At 40.3% G+C, this 24,144-nt stretch overlaps 1 protein-coding gene across 2 annotated transcripts in view; it reads right to left on the reverse strand.

The window, feature by feature from the left end:
- PRELID2 (PRELI domain containing 2) overlaps positions 1 to 24,144 on the reverse strand; it is a 75,527-nt gene that overhangs the window by 14,070 nt on the left and 37,313 nt on the right. For both annotated transcript variants that reach the window (XM_065875309.1, XM_065875308.1), the window contains exon 5: positions 9,472 to 9,577. In XM_065875309.1, coding sequence (XP_065731381.1) covers positions 9,472 to 9,577 — 106 coding nt within the window. The remainder of the gene's footprint in view (positions 1 to 9,471; positions 9,578 to 24,144) is intronic.

The raw sequence follows: 24,144 nt of genomic DNA on the forward strand, positions 1-24,144 counted from the left end.
TGACAGAAGCATTAACTTTCACTGTCTTTGGAGTAAGAATCAGAAGACTGGAGCTAACAACTTCATTTCTTCTTCACAACAATCCCATGAGGATGGACTAATTAGCCCTGCTTTCCTAGTGACAAATGCAAGTTCCTAAGAGGTTGTGATTCATTCAAGTCATACAGCAAGAAAGCTGATAATACCCAGAGCCAGCTGGTGGTGGAAGCTACAAATGGGTAGAATTCTTCTGGAAGTAAATTGGCGTTACACATCAAAGTTCTTTAAAATGTGCACACTCGTTAGCCTAGGAAGTGATCAGAAATATACACAAATATTTACATTCATGGATTTACTATAATATTATCTATAATAGTGAAAAAATAGAAAACAACAATAAGAGCTATCATGCCAGTGGAATATTATGAAAGCATCAAAAATCATGTTTTCAAGGAATGTGTAATGACACAGAAAAATGTTCACAGTATGTCCATAAATGACAAGGTCGGGCTAAATAAACAGAACAATTCCAATTTTGTTATTCAAAAAAAAAAATACACATACATACATATGCAAACATACACAAGGACATATGGAAGGATCTATATCAAAATGTTAAATGCAGATACAACAAGTAATAAAATTATGGACCTAAAACATGATTAGAAAAATAATTTTTAAAGAAACGAAACCTTACCCATACTGCTGCTATGTAAAATTTTTGTTTGGATAAATATTTAAAAGCCTATTTACTTAAAAAGTATACTTCTTATTAGAGAATTTCTCTTAATACTAGTGCTTATTTAAGTTTTTCTATGTGCCAGGCATATTTCATATATATGCCCTCACATAACCCTTAAAATAACCCTGTGAAAGATTATTATCACTCCATTTTAGAGGTGAGAAATGTGAGGGTCCAAGATGTGAGACGTGACATCTGGGAAATAAGAAAACCAGATCATGTACCAAGGGGCACTTCTCTAAAGCTTCACATTTGTTAAGCACACAGGCAAAACCTCGTTTCACACCGAATAATCTTTCTAAAGGCAGAACATACGAGGCCTTTAGTTCAGGAGTTGGCATGTGGAAGATGATGAACAGGACGTCTATAACTTGCTTCCAAGTATTTCAGCGTGCGCAGCATGTTATGGTGCGTGTGTTAGCTCAAGTTATACACCGGGTAGTAAGTTGCCCTAATGTAGGCTTCACGCTCCAGGCGTTGGCTATGAGCATTGTAATCAGCAATCTTCACTCTACAGAAACCTCAGTTGTCTTTATCAGCAACCACCAGAGGCTTTGATAATTAGCATAAGTAATGTTAAAATAGTGAATTTTCACTGGCTTGCTCACTAGCATAATGGATATTAGGAATGGACTCTCATTACCTCAATTAGGAGAACTTAAGATATGGAGATTAGCTCAAAATTCTAGAGTGACGCTCATCCTTGCAATGAGGATTTAAGACTAGTTAGCAATGCCTTCACCTGCCAACTTTAGGGAAGGCACCCACAGTTTATGACTAAATAGCCCTGTAGCCAGACACTGGACTGAAGATTCTGGCTACCTGATGCTATCTGTAAAATAGCTGAATCTTGCCTTTGGAATATCATCAGCTCTGCCTGCAGAGAACGAAGCACCCAGAAGGACGGAGATGTAATCAAACTTACAGAACAGGAAGCTACTTTGGGTGTCCTTGTAAATGATTAACAAAGCATCTGTATGTGTTGCAGAACTTTTTCATAAGCTGGTAGTGAGGTTATGAGGATGCAGCTGACCCTCACCATTCCCAATAGGTACCAAAAAGACGTTAACAGCTCTACATACGACCTGGCATATACCCATCTGCTTAGGTCAGTACGACGGGCAATTCCGACACTGCTCCTAGTATTCCTGACCTCTTGGTATTTATGCCCTTGTGTAACCCCTTCCCTTGACTGTGGGCTACACCTGGTGACTTGCTCCTAATGAACAGAATACAGAAAATAAAGGGATGTCACTGCTGTGATTAGGAAACAAAAAAACTACGGCTTTTGCCCTGCTTGCACCCTCTTGCCCTCCCTCTTGCTTGCTGCCATGTTGTGAGATGCTGTATAGAAAGGCCCACATGGCAAGGAACCAAGGGAGGCCAGCAGAGTCCTACCAGCAACGACGTGAGTGTTTGGAACTGAATCCTCTCCATTGAGCCTTCAGATGAGATCGCAGCCCCAGCCAACAACTTGATTACATCCTTGTGCAACCATAAGGCTGAGCACCCAACTAAGCCATGCCAGACTCCTGACCCACAGAAACTGAGAGATGATGAACGTGTGCTGTTGCAAGCTGTGGAGTGTTGGGGTAGTCTGTTACACAGCAACAGATAACTAATACAGTTAGTTTAAAAAAATGATGCAACAGATTTTTCCAATGCCCATTTGGACTACATATATAGTACCTGAATATACTATACTATATACATATAGCATATAGTGTGTATGTGTGTATATATCCATATATCCACATACATCCAATATATATACACACACACAACATACATATATATACACTAGTACACATATATACATACTAGTATATATACAAGAGCAGTATCTTCTGCCTCAAAGAATTATCTTCCACTATTAAAATGGATTTCATAAGGCTCAAATAAGCACACACCCTAAGGAAGCAGCATATTCAGATCTCTTTAGCCATAACATGTCTAGGCCAGACCTTCTTTAAAAAGATGCACGAGTTGTTTGACTTGCCCACATTGTTTCAGTGACAAATATTTCACATGCTGTTGAATTCAATCTCTTTCTGCTTCAGCCTCCCAATCAACACAATAAGAATAATGATGGAACCAATAATGGGGCCTTGCCAGGAGAGTGGCTGAAATAACAAATTATTTTATCACACATTGAAAATGTATTTCATAAACTTAAAAAAAAAATATCTCTGTGTGAGTACATAATGAAGGCCCTGCATTTCCACAGCATTTGTAGTCATCCCGAAGTACTCAGACAACTGGACTAAAAAAAGAACACTTGCATGACAAGACTGTTATCACCCATATTATCTCCTGCACCTCTCCCAGAAAAGTAAAATGTGGGATTTACAAGAACCACATGGGAGTTCACCAAATAGTTCTTTTGATTTTTGTTTGGAATTTGGGGGGTGGTAGGGGAGTGGGGGATGAACTGGTGATTGTTTTGTTTTGATTTGGAGAGATGGAGACAAAAGCTACAAAAGACAGTTACACCCAATGCAGTATAAAGCACGCTTTCTCAGTGGGGACAATACTGAAACCAGATGACAATTTGTTCATGGAAGTGAAAAATACCTTGCACTTTTTATGTATATAGCAAAGATATAATACAGTGTATAAACAGATAATTAGGATATTTATCATAATTATAGGATAATACTATAGGATATCAGTATTAACATTGGGTGGGGGGGACAATTAGGAAAAAAGTCTACAAAGGATCCTTAGTTGGGGGGTGATAATGGAAAAAAGACTAAGAAACGCTGGCCTGAGGGTTGCCTTCCCAGAATTGGGGAGCACCTGCAGAGCCATGTCTGCCCCAGGTAATATCCTGATCTCTGTTTCCTGTTCTGAGGATCCCTGAGGTTAGACTTGGCTGGTGTGGGTTACAACCAGCTCTGCTTCACAGTTGCTGGCCATTCCCCTAGGCTGCAGAAATGTGTATGAAGCCTTACATGTTTCCCAGATTTCCACCAATCCCTATTTTCCTTCAGATCTTCCTCTGTTTCCTTAGTCAGTTTTTTGAGTGCTTGCTTACCTGGAGGCATATGTATCTGTATGTATATGGCAAAATATGTATTTGACAACTAGCATACTACTTGTCCACAGTAGGAGAAAAATACACAGTAATGATACTGTCCATTGCTGTCATGGACAAAGATAGACAGCTATCTCAAAAAGAAACTTTTAGGAAGTTTCCTTGAAAAATTAAACACAGAATTACCATATAATCCAGCAAAGAACTGAAAGCAGAGATTTAAACAGATATTTATTCACCTTTGTTCGCAGTAGCAATGTTTTGTGTCAGAAAGGCCCCCGAATTGCAAGTCACCTCAAAGTGGTAAAGGGAAAAGAGAAAAGCAGTTGAACAAGCCCCCAGAGGAACAAAATCAGAAGTGATCCTGAAACAGGAGGGAAGGGGGCAGGGCACAACCTTTAAAAGAATGACAGCCGTAGGACATGACAAAAACTGGTGAGAACTAACTAGGTCCAAGATGGCAGAAGATTCGACTTCCAGTAGACCTTGAGCCTCAGGATACGCTCACTGTAACACATCAGCACGTTAAATGACAAACCCACAGGCGCCATGACAATTCCAAGGTCGACCATAAAAGGTCAAAAAGTGGGCCATGGTCCAATTCCCCACTCCTTCCCCATAACAGCTGAAATACTCCTACCACTCATTAGCCTATGAAATTATCCACCCCTATAAACACTGACAACCCCGTACCCTGGTCCCTCTCACCTTCTGAGACGGCCCACACTCTGTCTGTGGAGCACGTTTCTCTCAAATAAATCCACTTCTTACCTATCACTTTGTCTCTCACTGAATTCTTTCTGTGACAAGAATCAAGAACCTGAGTTTCATTAAGTCCTGAGACCAGGTGTGCGATCTCAATTAAAAGACCGTGGGTTCAACGTTCATTGCAGCTCTACTTACAATAGCCAGGACATGGAAGCAACCTAAGTGCCCATCGACAGATGAATGGATAAAGATGTGGCACGTATATACAATGGAATATTACTCAGCCATAAAAAGAAACAAAATTGAGTCATTTGTAGTGAGGTGGATGGACCTAGAGTCTGTCATACAGAGTAAGTCAGAAAGAGAAAAACAAATACCGTATGCTAACACATATATATGGAATCTAAAGAAAAAAAAAAGTATGACAAACCTAGGGGCAGGACAGGAATAAAGACACAGACGTAGAGAATGGACTTGAGGACATGGGGAGGGGGAAGGGTAAGCTAGGAAGAAGTAAGAGGGTGGCATGGACATATATACACTACCAAATGTAAAACAGATAGCTAGTGGGAAGCAGCCACATAGCACAGGGAGATCAGCTCGGTGCTTTGTGATCACCTAGAGGGGTGGACTAGGGAGGGTGGCAGGGAGATGCAAGAGGGAGGAGATATGGGGATATATGTATATGTATAACTGATTCACTTTGTTATACAGCAGAAACTAACACACCATTGTAAAGCAATTATACTCCAATAAAGATGTTTAAAAAATAAATAAATAAGAAGGCATTCCATAACATCTCAAGATTAATCTCCTTCTCTCCCATGGTCACATAGGGCACAATTAAAGTCATTAAAGTAGAATGCATATATCCAAAAAAAAAAAAAATGACCGTGGGTTCAAGTCCCAGTCTGGGTTGCACACTTTCAATCTCACCTTGGGGGTCCACATCTAGGACTAGGTTTTAATTTATACACACAGATATAGATATATAGATATATATAGATAGATAGATATGTACTTAGTGAGCACCTAGTTTTTCTTTTTCTGGGAAAAAAAACAGCTCCCACCTTCACCACTGTTACCATGACTATTAGCCTCAAGCTCTAACCTGCCCTCTTCCTGGAAGGAAGGGAAGTGTTATATTGTCTTACAGGAAACCGCCAGAACAGAAAAACAAGAAGCCACCAGAATCGGTTAGAACGAATCAAATCCAAGAAGGTGGAAGACCTGACCTCCAGCAGACCCTGAGCCTCATTATATGCTCATGATAACAATATCATGCTGAATGACACACCTACCAGTGCCATGACAGGAAGTACCGGACCACAGAAGGAAGAAAAAGAAGTGGCACCCAGTTGCAGGAAGAACCCTGCCTTTTCCCAGAAAACCAATGCATATGTACCCACCACCACCATTAACCCTGCCTTTAAAAATCTCACCTTGATCAACTCCCCACCCCCAGAAGTTGATTTGCGAACTGATTTCCTGCTTCTCCAGTCTCTGGCCATTGAATAAAATTTGTGCTGTTTCAGTCACAGCATCGTTTCATTATTGGCTGTCTGAATCCAAATGGAAAAAGAACCTTCGCCACCACCGAGGCAGGGGGCTTCTGCTGAGCTATGGTCCAACGATCAATCTGGTAACATCCCCACTAAAGAGCCTCAGGGATAAAGTTCTAAACTGAAAATAAAGTCACCTAAAACACTCTAATGATGACTTCTACAGAAACCACTTAATCAGGCTCAGCTGTGAAGGTTTATCAGGAAGTCAGGCCGATACCGGAAAACATCACCACTTGGGTAAAAGATAAAAGATACTTAAGCATGAGTGGCTGCTAAAATTGAAAAGCTAACTAATTAAGCCTCTTTAAAAAAAAAAAAAAGTAAAGTCAGAAAAGGCAAAAGGTAGCAGGAAAAATATTTTCTTCCTTCTGAGCATAAATAAGTGGGAATTCAGAGGAATCACTGGATTACTCACTTTAAAAATTTAGTCACTTGATGATTTCCAGATAAGTCACCAGAACCAGCTGTGGACCTTGCTGTGCATTCTATTTCCTTTTTACTCATGTCCACGTTACGTACTGAGCACTGTCCTAGGTACTATGGTTGGGGGGACTGGGTGTAAGATGAATGAAACTGTCACTCTGTCATCAAGAGCCTAGTACTACTGTTAAGACCATGCCAGAAAACTTTAGGAGTATTTACCCATTCTACCACCCCTTTCCCTGGGAACTAACACCCTAACACTGATCCACGTAGTTGTGACATAGGATTAGCCATATTTACACAACCTGGCTTCACCCTTCCTGGCCATGTTTGACCTATGGAAGGCCACTGAGAGTTCCTTCCAGAGAATTTGGAAAGGAAGAAATAAGCAGTCTCCCTGTTGGCCAGAAATCTACATAACGGTACACTTGGACTGCGGAGGCCCACGTCGCACTATACAGCCTGTGAAGCAGAGAAAGCCAGACTGCATAAGAAGAGAATAAAGCCGATGCATATTCGTATGGACAAGTGCTAAAGAAGGAATACCACCTGGGTTCCTGGCAGCTCTCAGTTCCAGGGCAGACCACTCTGAAGTCTGCCAGTCTCACCACCCTCGTAGCTCTGTATCAAGCTAGCCTAAGGTAGTTTCTGTTATTTGCCACCAGAGAGCCCTAGTAAATACAGAGAGAGTAGGACCACAACACAAATCCATCTAAAGCACAACACGATGCTGAGCTGGCTAGCATTCTGCTTCATTCACCTGAACACATCTTGAACAGTGAGTGGCACAGTAAGTGATCAAAGATGGGGGTGTGAGTCCAGTCTCCACCCTTTGCCAGTCCTGTGACCTTGAGTAAATCCATTTAGCCCACACTCAACACAGTGCCTCCCACAAAGCGGGTACTCAAAATATACCTGCAAGAGGAAGGACTCTGGGCAAGTAGCCACCTACAGACTGGGTGCACTTACCTCTTCAAGACATTTCTCATCAATAAAATGGGAATAATAGTGTCTCTTTATGTATCTCACAGAATCAGAATGTACACGATCACTGTGTGATTAAAAGTCACTAAAAGGTTCAGAATGATGGGCAGGTCAGAGACCCACTCGGATTAAACAAACAATATTTATTTATCTAAAGCAAGGGCTGGCAAGCTATAGCCCACAGGCCAAATCCAGCCACCACCTGTGTTTGTATGGTCCACAAGATAACAATGGTTTTTACAAATGAACATTCGCAACCAATATGATGGTAGGGAATACTAATTTTTAACCCCAACTCAGGTAAATGTTATCTCCCCCCAAAAAAGAATTCCGCTCTTTTAAGAATTATATACTTAGTAGACTTTTATTGTAAAAACTATACTCAGTAACTATTCTTATAATTTTAATTTTGTCAGTAAAAAATGTGTGCACACTTGGTTCTCTCTTGTTACAAAGCACCTACACAGTATCTTGATTTTGCCTATTGGCCCACAAAGTCTAACAAATTTACTATCTGGCTCTTTACCGAAAAACTTTGCCACTTTTAATCTCAACAATGTCCCTGGGAATTCCCTGGTGGTCCAGTGGTTAGGACTCTGACGTCCACTGCAAAGATTACAGTTCAATCCCTGGTTGGGGTACTAGGATCCTGCAAGCCACGTGGTACACCCATAAATAAATAAATAAACAAACAAACAATGTCCAAGAAGTCAACTCAGTCAGGGACATAGAACCAAAGTTACCTTCTCATCAGCACTATTATTTTTAGAGTGCAATTTTGCAGATGGGGCTGTTTACAAATGCATATTTTGCAAGATAGCAGGGTAAACCCGCAATAATGTCTGAGTAAGTGACAGTCACATCAGACCTTGCAGAAGCTCAACTATCCACTTCAAGCCCGGGCTTACACAGGCAGGGCCAGCCTGGTGATGTGCTCACCAGGGTCAGGAACACATCATCAATCTAGACAGTATGTCTATGGAGTACAGTACAGTACCAAATATTCATCCATCACCCTCAGCCTCCCAGATTAACACACTGTGGTCGAGGTTCATTCTTGAACCTAGATCTGTAAAACGAGAACCAATGTCTATTACCCATAAAATCTCTAAGGTCATAACGATAGTTCTTTAGACCAGCCATTAAGCCTGTCCCACAAAACAAAACTAGGTAACATGCATCATACCTGAGTAAACCCTGGAAATAAGTGATTATGTTCACCAACATAATTAATAACAATAATAATGACAAATAATTTTTAAATATAATAAATAAAACAAATACTAATAAAATAATTTAAAAATATTTTGGAACACCTACAATAGGCATATAAAGGTGCATAAGAAATGGACTTTCCTAGGCAAGAAAACAGGATATATGAGTCTCTTATGTAATACTATATAAAACAGATGAAAAAAAGAATAGCACTACTTAAAACACAGGGTTAACACAGGACCTTAGAACTTCAAGGTGGCCTCTGAATAACACTCATGGAAGCCTAAGCTCCCACAAGTATAGAGCTTGAAAACCACAATAAAAGATAATCAGCAGCTCCAGAGCTCTGTGTCTTCTTTGTCCAGAATATCAGGACAACAATAACAGCTATTTCCAAGGTTTGTGAGCATTAAATGAATTGATGATTAAATATTCTTTTTAGTGAGTAGCACATGGTAAGTGCTACTCCATAAATATTAGCTATTAGTATCTTTTTTACTAAATAGCTGTCATCACATTGTATATACAGTAAATATAATTATTCATTCTGATTATTTCTCTTTATTAGACTATACGTATTCCCATATTATCACATATTCTTCATTGGCATGCTTTTAACTTAATGAGCCACAAATGGCACTTTAGTTTTACTTTGATTTGGATTTATGTAATAATTAGTGAGGGTAATTATCTTTGCATATATTTATTAATTGTATATTTTTCTTGTTTTGTCTGTTTATGAGCCTTGTTCAAGAACCCAGTGGGAATCTCCATGGTTTCTTAAAATTAATGTTGGTTCAAAGTGAAAAGAAGCTTACCTTCTGGGCACCCTGTCTTAAAAATGTGCTGGCAAAAGTTTCCAAAACGCAGTTGAGAAAACCAGCCCCTGTGATTGAAATCCTGCCTTTTTGAATGAACTCTGTCCTGCAAAAAACAAAAATATACATCTTTGTAACACAACATTGTAAAGCAACTATACTCCAATAAAAATTAAAAAATATATATATATATATACACACACACACACACACACACACACACACGTTTGGTGTCATTGGTGTCACCTTTGGTGTCATTCTATATTTGAATATTTAAATTATAGGGATTTCCAACAGCATTATTACCACTTATAATCAACACAAAATAATATCCATAATAATTCAATAATTGCCTATTACAACAAAGATTTTATCAAAAGGAGACTTCCAGTTTATATAATATAAGCAATGTATTATATTCAAATTAAAGGCTATTCATTTCAAGTTGCTAAGAAAGTAGATTTTAAAAGTTCTCACCACACACACAAACTGTAACTATGTGAGGTAACGGATGTGTTAAATAACCTTATTGTAATAATTATTTTACAATATATACATATATCAAATCATTACACTGTACATCTTAAACTCACACAATATTACATGTCACTTACATCTCAATAAAGCTGGAAAGAAGAGAAAACACATGGGTACATTATGCTGATTATAAAAACTGCAGAACACAGAATTTTTATTTATACCTAACAAATAATTCAATGATCAAACTGTAATAGGACAGTCAACAAACTTTAAGAATCTCTACCTGACCCAAAATAAATAAATTTAACTTATTCTAAGTAATATATATATATATATATATATATTTATATATATATATTTCTCATTCCATGCTACAAAATGTCTTGTTAAAATTGAGTATAAGACAATAATCAGCTGTACGACCTCAGGTAAATTACTTAGATTCTCTTAACTCAGTTTCTTCCCATGAAAATTGGGAATAATTATAGTATCTTCCTTTTACAACTAGTGTCAGAAGTAAATGAATTAACACATACAACAGGAACATGAACAGTTCCTGACACAAAGTAAGGAACTTATTATATGTTAGCCACCATTACTAAAGAGAGATAGACAGAGACAGGAAAGAAGCCTGGAATGACTTCTTTAATCTTTGATTAGAAAAGGAGGTGAGACAGATTATATGTGCCACTAACCTATTTAAAGTTCTACCAATATTGGGACTTCCCTGGTGGCACAGTGGTTAAGAATCTGCCTGCCAGTGAAGGGGACACGGGTTTGAGCCCTGGTCCGGGAAGATTCCACATGCCATGGAGCAACTAAGCCTGTGTGCCACAACTACTGAGCCTGCGCTCTAGAGCCCGCGAGCCACAACTACTGAAGCCCGTGTGCCACAACTACAGAAGCCCATGCGCCTAGAGCCCATGCTCCATAACAAGAGAAGCCACCTCAATGAGAAGCCAGTGCACCACAATGAAGAGCAGTCCCCACTCACTGCAACTAGAGAAAGCCCGCACACAGCAACGAAGACCCAACACAGCCAAAAATAAATAAATAAATATATAAATACATTTATTAAAAATAAAAAAAGTTCTACCAATATTAATTATCTCCATTTCATAAAGCAAAGATTTGAATAACACTTGAGAGTGATGTCATAAATATGGCAGGATAGGAAGCCCCAGGCCCTCATTCCCCCACAGAGATCCCAACTTATGGGCCAAGTTGCCTTTATGAGAAGTGCATAAACCGGCTAAGAGACTGCAGCACCCCAGGCGAGTACAAAGCCAAGCAGAGCCACACTGAAGTGAACAAAAATGTTTGCTGCATTTACCTGCCACAGTCCCCATCCACCCAGCACAGGGCACCACAATCAGGAAAAAAACCCTGTCTCCTGGCTTCTCCTTGAAAGGAAAGAAAAGAGCGGAATGTACAGCTAAAATTCTGACTTTACAGTGGGCTGTCCAAGGAACTGGTTTCTGTCTTGCCTGACTCAGAAGGCTGAAGGGAACAGCAGCATACTTTGGATGTCTGGGGGCTGCTAAGAACAAAAGCAAGCATGGTGGCTTGTTATAGCACCAAAGAATCTGCAGTACCACAAACAGACACCAGGGAGAGCAAGAGAATATGAGCTCTTCATAACAGGGGCAAACCTTCTAACTGGAAAATTACACACACAAGCCCCAAAGGGAAACATCCTCACAAAAGACATGAGGGCCACCCCCCCCAAAATCTCTACCCAGGCTGATGGGTGAAGGTCTTCCCCTGCACAAAGCCAGACTGCAGAGGTGGGGAGAGGTGGCTGTCTTTTCAAATGCTCAAGTCTCAATAAAAGATCACAAAGTAAACAAAGAAACAAGGAATCAAGGCCCAACCAAAATAACAAGATAAATCTCTGGAAACCAATCCTAAAGAAATAGCAATCTATTAATTACCTGACAAAGAATTCAAAAGAACCACCTGAAAGATGGTCAATGAGTTAAAAGAGAACAGAGGTAGACAACTAAATGAAATCAGGAAAATGAGGCATGAACAAAATAAGAATATCAACAAAGAGACAGAAACTAATTTTAAGAAAAAAAAAAAACAGTAATCCAGGAACCGAAGAATAAAATATAAAAACTGAAAAATTCACTAGAAGGGTTAAACACCAGATTTGATCAAGCAGCAGAAAGAATCAGTGAACTTGAAGACAAGTCATTTAAAATTACTGAGTCAGAGGAGAATGAAAAACGAAAAAGAAAAAGGAATGAAGAAAAGTTAAGATGGCCTGATGGACTTACAGGACATCATGAAGTGGTCAATGTACACATAACGGGAGTGCCAGAAGGAGAGGAGAGAAAGAAAGAAGCAAAAAGCCTATTTGAAGAAATAAGGGCAGAAAACTTCCCGAATTTGAGGAAGAAAATGGACATCCAAATTCAAGAAGCTCAATGATTCCAAAGAGGATAAATCCTAAAGAGACCCACATCAAGACTTTTATAATCAAATCATCAAGTCGCAGACAATGAGAGAGAATCTTGAAAGCAGCAAGAAAAAAAGCAACTTGTCACATACAAGGGAGCCCACATAAAATTTTTCAGCGATTTCTCAGGAGAAATGTAGTAGTTCACAAAAAATTGGTATGATATATTAAAAGTGCTAAAGAAAAAAAAAACTGTAAACCAAGAATGCTGTATTTGTTAAAACTATCCTTCAACAATGAAGGTGAGCTCTTTGTTTCCTGGTGCACGAGGAGAAGGGATTAAGAGCACTGCTTATAGGAGGTCGAGAGACGGGCACGAGCCACAGCTAACAGCGCGGACCCCAGAGACAAGCATGAGACGCTAAGGCTGCTGCTGCCACCACCAAGAAGCCTGTGTGTGAGCACAGGTCACTCTCCACACTTCCCTTCCAGGGAGCCTGTGCAGCCAGCCAATGCCAGGGTCCCGCGATCCAGGGACAACTTCCCTGGGAGAACGCACAGCGCTCCTCAGGCTGGTGCAACATCACGCCGGCCTCTGCCGCCACAGGCTCGCCCCATACTCCGTGCCCCTCCCTCCCCCTGGCCTGAGTGAGCTGGAGCCCCTTTAACCCCGTCCTGTCTCAGCGAAGAACAGATGCCCTCCGGCAACCTACAAGCAGAGGCAGGGCCAAATCCAAGGCTGAGCCCCTGTGAGCTGTGAGAACAAAGAAGAGAAAGGGAAATCTCTCCCAACAGCCTCAGGAGCAGCGGATTAAATCTTCACAATCATCTTGATGTACCCTGCATCTGTGGAATTCCTGAATAGACAATGAATCATCCCAAATTGAGGAGGTAGACTGTGAGAGCAAGATTTACTATTTTTTCCCCTTTTCCTCTTTTTGAGAGTGTGTATGTATATGCTTCTGTGTGAGATTTTGTCTGTATAGCTTTGCTTCCAACATTTGTCCTAGGGTTTCTTCTGTCCGTTTTTCTTTTGTTTTTTATACTTTTTAAAAAACTTTTTTTCTTAATAATTATTTTTTATTTTAATAACTGTACTTTGTTTTACCTTATGTTATTTTATTTTGTTTTATCCTCTTTCTTTCCTTCTTTCTTTCTTTCTTTCTTTCTTTCTTTCTTTCTTTCTTTCTTTCTTTCTTTCTTTCTACTTTATCTCCCTTTTATTCTGAGGCATGTGGATGAAAGGCTCTTGGTGCTGCAGCTAGGAGTCAGTGCTCTGCCTCTGAGGTGCGAGAGCCAACTTCAGGACACTGGTCCACAAGAGACCACCCAACTCCACGTAATATCAAATGGTGAAAATCTCCCAGAGATCGCCATCTCAACATCAACACCCAGCTTCACTCAACGACCAGCAAGCTACAGTGCTGGACACCCTATGCCAAACAACTAGCAGGACAGGAACACAACCCCACCCATTAGCAGAGAGGCTGTCTAAAATCATAATAAGTCCACAGACACCCCAAAACACACCACCAGACATGGACCTGCCCACCAGAAAGACAAGATCCAGCCTCATCCACCAAAACACAAGCACTAGTCTCCTCCACCAGGAAGCCTACACAACCCACTGAACCAACTTTAGCCACTGGGAACAGAAACAAAAAACAACGGGAACCACGAACCTGCAGCCTGAAAAAAGGAGACGACAAACACGGTAAGATAAGCAAAAAGAGAAGACAGAAAAACACACAGCAGATGAAGGAGCAAGATAAAAACCCACCAGACCTAACAAATGAAGAGGAAATAGGAAGTCTACCTGAAAAAGAATTCAAAATAATGATAGTAAAGATGATCCAAGATCTTGGAAATAGAATAGACAAAATGCAAGAAACATTTAACAAGGACCTAGAAGAACTAAAGATGAAACAAGCAACAATGAACAACACAATAAATGAAATTAAAAATACTCTAGATAGGATCAATAGCAGAATCACTGAGCCAGAAGAACAGATAAGTGACCTGGAAGATAAAACAGTGGAAATAACTACTGCAGAGCAGAATAAAGAAAAAAGAATGAAAAGAACTGAGGACAGTCTCAGAGACCTCTGGGACAACACTAAACACACCAACATTCAAATTATAGGGGTTCCAGAAGAAGAAGAGGAAAAGAAAAGGACTGAGAAAATATTTGAAGAGATTATAGTTGAAAACTTCCCTAATATGGGAAAGGAAATAGTTAATCAAGTCCAGGAAGCACACAAAGTCCCATACAGGATAAATCCAAGGAGAAATACTCCAAGACACATATTAATCAAACTGTCAAAAATTAAACAATTAAGAAAATGGGAATAGGAACATACATATGGATAATTACCTTAAATGTAAATCGACTAAATGCTCCCACCAAAAGACACAGATTGGCTAAATGGATACAAAAACAAGACCCATATATATGCTGTCTACTAGAGACCCACTTCAGACCTAGGGACACATACAGACTGAAAGTAAGGGGATGGAAAAAGATATTCCATGCAAATGGAAACCAAAAGAAAGCTGGAGTAGCAATTCTCATATCAGACAAAATACACTTTACAATAAAGACTATTAGAAGAGACAAAGAAGGACACTACATAATGATTAAGGGATAGATCCAAGAAGAATATATAACAATTTTAAATATTTATGCACCCAACATATGAGCACCTCAATACATAAGGCAAATACTAACAGCCATAAAAGGAGAAATTGACAGTAACACATTTATAGTAGGGGACTTTAATACCCCACTTTCACCAATGGACAGATCATTCAAAATGAAAATAAAAAAGGAAACACAAGCTTTAAATGATACATTAAACAAGATGGACTTAATTGATATTTATAGGACACTCCATCCAAAAATAACAGAATACACATTTTTCTCAAGTGCTCATGGAACATTCTGCAGGATAGATCATATCTGGGTCACAAATCAAGCCTTGGTAAATTTAAGAAAATTGAAATTGTATCAAGTAACTTTTCCGACCACAACGCTGAGACTACATATCAATTACAGGAAAAGGTCTATAAAAAATACAAACACATGGAGGCTAAACAATACACTACTTAATAACGAAGTGATCACTGAAGAAATCAAAGAGGAAATTAAAAACTACCGAGAAACAAATGACAATGGAGACACGAGGACCCCAAACCTATGGGAAGCAGCAAAAGCAGTTCTAAGAGGGAAGTTTATAATAATACAATCCTACCTTAAGAAACAGGAAACATCTCAAATAAACAACCTAACCTTGTACCTAAAGCAATTAGAGAAAGAAGAACAAAAAAACCCCAAAGTTAGGAGAAAGAAAGAAATCATAAAGATCAGATCAGAAATAAATGAAACAGAAATGAAGGAAATGATAGCAAAGATCAATACAACTAAAAGCTGGTTCTTTGAGAAGATAAACAAAGTTGATAAACCATTAGCAAGACATATCAAGAGAAAAAAGGAGAAGACTCAAATCAATAGAATTAGAAATGAAAAAGGAGAAGTAACAACTGACACTGCAGAAATACAAAAGATCATGAGAGATTACTACAAGCAACTTATGCCAATAAAATGGACAACCTGGAAGAAATGGACAAATTCTTAGAAATGCACAACCTGCCAAGATTGAATCTGGAAGAAATAGAAAATATGAACAGACCAATCACAAGCACTGAAATTGAAACTGTGATTAAAAATCTTCCAACAAACAAAACTCCAGGACCAGATGGCTTCACAGGCGAATCCTATCAAACATTTAGAGAAGAGCTAACACCTATCCTTCTCAAACTCTTCCAAAATATAGCAGAGGGAGTAACACTCCCAAACTCATTCTACAAGGCCACCATCACCTTGATACCAAAACCAGACAAGGATGTCACAAAGAAAGAAAACTACAGGTCAATATCACTGATGAACATAGATGTAAAAATCCTCAACAGAATACTAGCAAACAGAATCCAACAGCACATTAAAAGGATCATACACCATGATCAAGTGGGGTTTATTCCAGGAATGCAAGGATTCTTCAATATACGGAAATCAATCAATGTGATACACCATATTAACAAATTGAAGGAGAAAAACCATGATCATCTCAATAGATGCAGAGAAAGCTTTTGACAAAATTCAACACCCATATATGGTAAAAAACCCTCCAGAAAGTAGGCATAGAGGGAACTTTCCTCAACATAATAAAGGACATATATGACAAATCCACAGCCAACATCGTCCTCAATGGTGAAAAACTGAAAGCATTTCCACTAATAACAGGAACAAAACAAGGCTGCCCACTCTCACCACTCTTATTCAACATAGTTTTGGAAGTTTTAGCCACAGCAATCAGAGAAGAAAAGGAAATAAAACGAATCCAAATCAGAAAAGAAGAAGTAAAGCTGTCACTGTTTCCAGATGACATGATACCATACATAGAGAATCCTAAAGATGCTACCAGAAAACTACTAGAGCAAATCAATGAATTTGATAAAGTAGCAGGATACAAAATGAATGCACAGAAATCTCTGGCATTCCTATACACTAATGATGAAAAATCTGAAACTGAAATCAAGAAAACACTCCCATTTACCACTGCAACAAAAAGAATAAAATATCTAGGAATAAACCTCCCTAAGGAGACAAAAGACCTGTATGCAGAAAATTATAAGACACTGATGAAAGAAGTTAAAGATAATACAAAAAGATGGAGAGATATACCATGTTCTTGGATTAGAAGAATCAACATTGTGAAAATGACTCTACTACCCAAAGCAATCTACAGATTCAATGCAATCCCTATCAAACCAAAACTGACATTTTTCACAGAACTAGAGCAAAAAATTTCACAATTTGTAGGGAAACACAAAAGACCCCGATAGCCAAAGCAATCTTGAGAACGAAAAACGGAGCTGGAGGAATCAGGCTCCATGACTTCAGACTATACTACAAAGCTGCAGTAATCAAGACAGTATGGTACTGGCACAAAAACAGAAAGATCAAAGGAACAGGATAGAAAGCTCAGAGATAAACCCACACACATATGGTCACCTTATCTTTGATAAAGGAGGCAGGAATATACAGTGGAGAAAGGACAGCCTCTTCAATAAGTGGTGCTGGGAAAACTGGACAGATACATGTAAAAGTATGAGATTAGATCACTCCCTAACACCATACACAAAAATAAGCTCAAAATGGATTAAAGACCTAAATGTAAGGCCAGAAACTATCAAACTCTTAGAAGAAAACATAGGCAGAACACTCTATGACATAAATCACAGCAAGATTCTTTTTGACCCACCTCCTAGAGAAATGGAAATAAAAACAAAAATAAACAAGTGGGACCTAATGAAACTTCAAAACTTTTGCACAGCAAAGCAAACCATAAACAAGACCAAAAGACAACCCTCAGAATGGGAGAAAATATTTGCAAATGAAGCAACTGACAAAGGATTAATCTCCAAAATTTACAAGCAGCTCATGCAGCTCAATAACAAAAAAACAAACAACCCAATCCAAAACTGGGCAGAAGACCTAAATAGACATTTCTCCAAAGAAGATATACAGACTGCCAACAAACACATGAAAGAATGCTCAACATCATTAATCATTAGAGAAATGCAAATGAAAACTACAATGAGATATCATCTCACAGCAGTCAGAATGTCCATCATCAAAAAATCTAGAAACAATAAATGCTGGAGTGGGTGTGGAGAAAAGGGAACCCTCTTGCACTGCTGGTGGGAATGTGAATTGGTACAGCCACTATGGAGAACAGTATGGAGCTTCCTTAAAAAACTACAAATAGAACTACCATATGACCCAGCAATCCCACTACTGGGCATATACCCTGAGAAAACCATAATTCAAAAAGAGTCATGTACCAAAATGTTCATTGCAGCTCTATTTACAATAGCCCAGAGATGGAAACAACCTAAGTGTCCATCATCGGATGAATGGATAAAGAAGACGTGGCACATATATACAATGGAATATTACTCAGCCTTAAAAAGAAATGAAATTGAGCTATTTGTAATGAGGTGGATGGACCCAGAGTCTGTCATACAGAGTGAAGTAAGTCAGAAAGAGAAAAACAAATACTGTATGCTAACACATATATATGGAATTTAAGAAAAAAAAGTCATGAAGAACCTAGAGGTAAGACAGGAATAAAGACACAGACCTACTAGAGAATGGACTTGAGGATATGGGGAGGGGGAAGGGTAAGCTGGGACAAAGTGAGAGAGTGGCATGGACATATATACACTACCAAACGTAAAATAGATAGCTAGTGGGAAGCAGCCGCATAGCACAGGGAGATCAGCTCGGTCCTCTGTGACCACCTAGAGGGGTGGGATAGGGAGGGTGGGAGGGAGGGAGACGCAGGAGGGCGGCAGACGCAGGAGGGAAGAGATATGGGAAGGTATGTATATGTATAACTGATTCACTTTGTTATAAAGCAGAAACTAACACACCACTGTAAAGCAATTATACTCCAATAAAAATGTAAAAATATAATAATAATGAAGGTGAAATTAAGGCTTCCCAGATAAACAATGCTGAGGGAGTTCATCACCACAAGATACTGAGCTTTGCCTCATTTATTCGTGTTCAATACATACTGACTGGGTGGCTACTATCCCCTAAGCACCTTACTGGGTGCAAGAGCCCCACAGGCAAAGACAGTTTCTGTCCTCTGGTATCTCACTGACTAGTGGGAAAGACACATAGACAAGAGGGTGAATGTCACACCAGCAAATGCAGGCAAAGCATTCTACCAGAGGAAAACCACAAGGCCTCAGACAAGAAGGTGTGTGAAGGAGCAGAGAATGTCTGAAGAGCAGCCAGTTATCTGAAAATACCCAATACTTAGTAAGGGGCTTGATCAATTTTTTCCCATAAAAATGACTAGAGTATAAGGTGGGTGTGGGAGATGTTAGGAGATAAGGCTGGAAGGACAGATGGAGACCAGATTGCAAATGGTATTCCCAGACTGAGGAGTTTAGACTTTACCCTGAAAGCAAGAAGGACTTCGCCTCTGAGGCCACCAAGTAACAGGTACAGATGAACAGTTACATGTGCACCATTGACTAAAAGGCTTGTTGCCATTCCTTAATGCTTTTAGATGACTTCCTCTCCCCCATTTTCGGCACAGTGCCTGCATTCTATGAGTTCAATGAGTATTTGTTAAACGGATAAATTAAATTTCTTTACAATCAAAAATATTCCGCAACAACAAAAAACTTCCCCCTACCTTCTTCTATCTCTAAGGAAAGGAAATGGGAGCCAAACCTCCCATAGGTGTGTTTGTACATGTATATATGAGCACATTCACTAACACTAAGAAATATATTGAGAAAACTATGAATTCAAAAAGCTGTGTTTTTGGTAAAAATAGCTACTATAACCTCTTAATTAGACCTTGTCTCTAATTCTCTAATAGCAGTAGCCTCTACATTTAGATCATGCATATAGTGAAAGGAAGCCTTCAGAATACTTCTCTCTCCCTCTCCCTCACCCTCTCCTGTCTACTCTCTCCTCTCTCCCCTCTCCCCTCCCCCCCCACACAGTTATCTTAGCCAATATGACATAAATAGTCTAGGCAACTAGTCAGTCTAAGCAAAGCAGCTTCCACCTTAGACTTAAGCCTATTTTAAATGATTTGCTCATGTAAAACTACAACCTGGTGACACTAATCTTTCCTGTCTTTGTTCCAGATTAGTCAGAGTAGAAATTTACAGTGATTTTAATATTTCAGAATGAAAAGTTGAGCAGTCTTACACTCTTACACTCTTAGGAGAAATGTACTCTTCAGTCTGCAAGGAAAACGTAGGTGAGAGATTAATAAAAGTCTCACATCATATTCTAACCAACATTTCTTTCTGCCACTTTTGGGAGAAGCAAGTGCTCAGAAAAGCACTCTCGGGCTTGGCCCACATATAAGAGAATAACAGGGCGTTAAAGCAGGGTCAGGCCCTTGCCATCAATGAGATGAGAGTTTATCCTACTATATTTTAAGACTGCCAGAGAAGGAACTGCTGTGCTTTCTCTCAGTAACTCATTGACAAAGCACACCAGACATTTTCTTCTTAATACACATAGCTAACCTAAATCCCTCATGCTAGATAAGCCTCCATTTAAGTTCCTACACAAAACACAGCAGCTTACACAACAATTTACAGGTTTAATTTCAGCTCTTTTTTATTTTTTAATTTCTTTGTTTATTTTTTGGGTGCATTGGGTTTTTCGTTGCTGGGTGCAGGCTTTCTCTAGTTATGGCGAGCAGGGGCTACTCTTCATTGCACTGCGTGGGCTTCTCATTGCAGTGGTCTCTCTTGCTGCAGAGCATGGGCTCTAGGCACACAGGCTTCAGTAGTCGTGGCACACAGGATCAGTAGTTGTGGCTTGCGGGCTCCAGAGCGCAGGCTCAGTAGTTGTGGCACACGGGCCTAGCTGCTCCGCAGCATGTGGGATCCTCCCAGACCAGGGCTCGAACCCGTGTCCCCTGCATTGGCAGGCAGATTCTCAACCACTGCACCACCAGGGAAGTCCTCAGGTCTTTTTTTAAAAAAGAGAGAGAAAAAGATGGATGGATGGATGGATGGACGGACGGACAGACAGAAAAATGGACAGAGCTGAAATATGAACAGACTCTCCGGGCATGAGAATTATAGGTGTTATTTATTTACTTTGTTCTTATTTACTAGTTTCTGTAATAAAGATGTATTACTTGGCAATCACCAAAAAACATCACTAATAAATCCTTGAGGATCATTTATATATAAATAAAAAGTTATTCTTTAAAAGGCTCTGTGCTACCAAGAACCATTTTCAGCAAAGGGACTTGCTAACTTTTTTTTAAATGTGTAACCTGCCACTTTTTTTAAATTTTATTTATTTATTTATTTTTGGCTACGTTGGGTCTTCATTGCTGCACGTGGGCTTTCCTCTAGTTGCAGCGAGCAGGCTTCTCATTGCGGTAGCTTCTCTTTGTTGAGGAGCACGGCCTCTAAGTGTATGGGCTTCAGTAGTTGTGGTACACGGGCTCAGTAGTTGTGGCTTGAGGGATCTAGAGCACAGGATCAGTAGTTGTGGTGCACGGGCTTCGTTGCTCTGTGGCACGTGGGATCTTCCCAGACTAGGGCTCGAACCCATGTCCCCTGAATTGGCAGGTGGATTCTTTACCACTGTGCCAACAGGGAAGGCCCGGGACATGTTAACTCCGGACTTATCCTTCATTTAAAGTCTCATTAAATCACCTCTTGGACTTATCCTTCATTTAAAGTCTCATTAAACCACCTCTTGGCTTTCCTTTTCTCACACTATGTAATTCCATTTCTTTGTGTCTTTTTTTTTTTTTTTTTTTCCCTCTCCTGTTGCAGAGCACAGGCTCCGGACGCGCAGGCTCAGCGGCCATGGCTCACGCGCCCAGCCGCTCCGCGGCATGTGGGATCTTCCCGGACCGGGGCACGAACCCGCGTCCCCTGCATCGGCAGGCGGACTCTCAACCACTGCGCCACCAGGGAAGCCTGCCCTGTCAGCTTTCTAAGTACACCCTGATCTTGTCACTGTTCACTAAGGCACAGGGAATTAAACCTGCATGCTCAGTGGAGATTCACCCATACTGTTGCATGAACCTGTTGTTTGTTAGTTTTCATTGCTGCATACTGTTCTATTGCTTGAAAATACTCCATATTATTTATCCACTCTACTGAAGATGGACATTTATTGTGGATTCAGTTTGGGGCTACTAATAGTTCTGTAAAGTAAATATCTATAATGCATCCAGCTACATATGTGCACAAGTGTCTCTAGAGTGTCTAGTGGTCAAATATCTGGGTCACAGGACATGCACAGTTTCAACTTTTAAAAAATGCCGGGACTTCCCTGGCGGTCCAGTGGTTAAGACTCTGCACTTCCACTGCAGGGGCGCACAGGTTCGATCCCTGGTCAGGGAACTAATATCCAGCATACCGTGCAGCGTGGCCAAAAAAAAAAAAAGAAACCGGGGGAAAACATGCTGAATGTTTTTCTAAATGGTTGTACCTATATATTTTTTCTTCATTGAATCACTTCCAATTGTAATGACTTAGCACGTGGTAAGAAATCAATAATGCATTAGGGGCAGAAGGATGGAGAGAGGAGGGAGGGGAGGGGAGAAGCAAAAGAAGAGAAATTTATGGTACATTTCAATACTTCTGTCAGGGAAATTGAACCAAATGTCTCAGGAGGTCACTTGCTAGTGTCAGTAGGGGGCAGCCTTCACCTGGCTGAGAGATAAGCCAGCACAGTATCTGGAAACGTGTTCAAAGAGGAGGCTCACTCACTCACATGGTGCCTATACCTGAGTCACATCTATCGCTTTGTCCGAGGGCGGACAGAATTCAACACAGAACACAATGGAATCATGACAGAGCGTGCAGCTCTAAGCTAGGGACACCTTTGTGACAGTGAACGACAGCTTATACCATCAGTCTCCTACTCTGGGGTCATTTAAAAATGTGTTTCCTTCTGAATTTGGGGAAATAAAAAAGTTCAGAGGAAACACGGATCAGGAATTAATCCCCAGAGCACACAGCCACCAGCTCTGAATCCTCAAAACAGCAGTTTCCAGAAAGCAAAAGCTCTTAATGAGATCCTGTCCCTGAGTTAATGACTGGTTGGGTATGGCAAATCTTGCCCAATTGTTTTCACGATGGGAATTTAATTAAAGTGTCTTTGAGAAGGAAAGATGGTTCCACGGATATGCTTGTTGTGATGACATCTCAGTTCTAGTCAGGCTGTTTTCGGCATTCTCCTGTCACCACACAGAGGGGTGGCCCAAGGGACAGGCAGGGCCCAACACTGCTGCGGAGACCGCCCTGCCCGTGCGTGCACTTCACCACGCCAGGACACGCAGTCCCTCCCCCCAGCTTACCAGACCCACTTACAGAACTGTGCTTCCTCAGAGACCTAATTCAATTTACAGGGCCCTCCGTCAGCACTAAGCACTTTTTAGCCTTAACACGAACACACATAATTATACATGCGCTTCTTGTATTTTATATATCTGTATTAAATATATATATCTTTACAGGACGTGATTAGGCATATGGTTCCTGGAGTCAGATGGCTTGGACTCACATCTCCTCTCTAACACGGAATGGGGACCCACCCACATAGGCAAGTTCCTGAAGCCCAGTCTCCTCTGTAAAATGGGGTTAATCATACCTACTCAAACTTTGTTCCAAACGTGAATAAGGTAAGGTGTGAAGCACTCAAGGTGATATGCGTAAGCATTCGATGCCTGTTAGTTAATCATACTAACACTGGTAGTAATAATGCTATTTACTACTACCATCATTATGATTCCCATCTGCAGAAAGAAGGGCACGGTGTCTGGGAAGTTGAATGCCCACAGTACAAATCCAGCTCCAGTAAACGCCAAAGTATTTCCACTTCACTGGGATCTAGATGGCACTCAATCCCCATAAACTACTTGGCAAGGAGTCCCTCCCTCCCCATGCTGGCATTCAAGGCCCTCGGAGCTCCAGAACCCTCCATCTTCCCAGCCTTCCCTCCCTCCCTGCTATCATATGTTACACACCCAGCACAGCGGCCACAGAGACCAAACACGCTGCTGGTCTCTATAACCTTCACTCCTAAAGCCCTTCCCCTCTGAGCGGCTCTCCTTTAACCCATCCCAGGAACCACTGGGTTGCGGCCTAAATGATTAACCAGAAGCAGGAACAGGGAGTAAGTAAACGGTGGATCTCAGGAGCCTAGCAGT

The sequence above is a fragment of the Phocoena phocoena genome, chromosome 3 (assembly GCF_963924675.1).
Source record: "Phocoena phocoena chromosome 3, mPhoPho1.1, whole genome shotgun sequence".
Classification (NCBI taxonomy): Eukaryota; Metazoa; Chordata; class Mammalia; order Artiodactyla; family Phocoenidae; genus Phocoena; species Phocoena phocoena.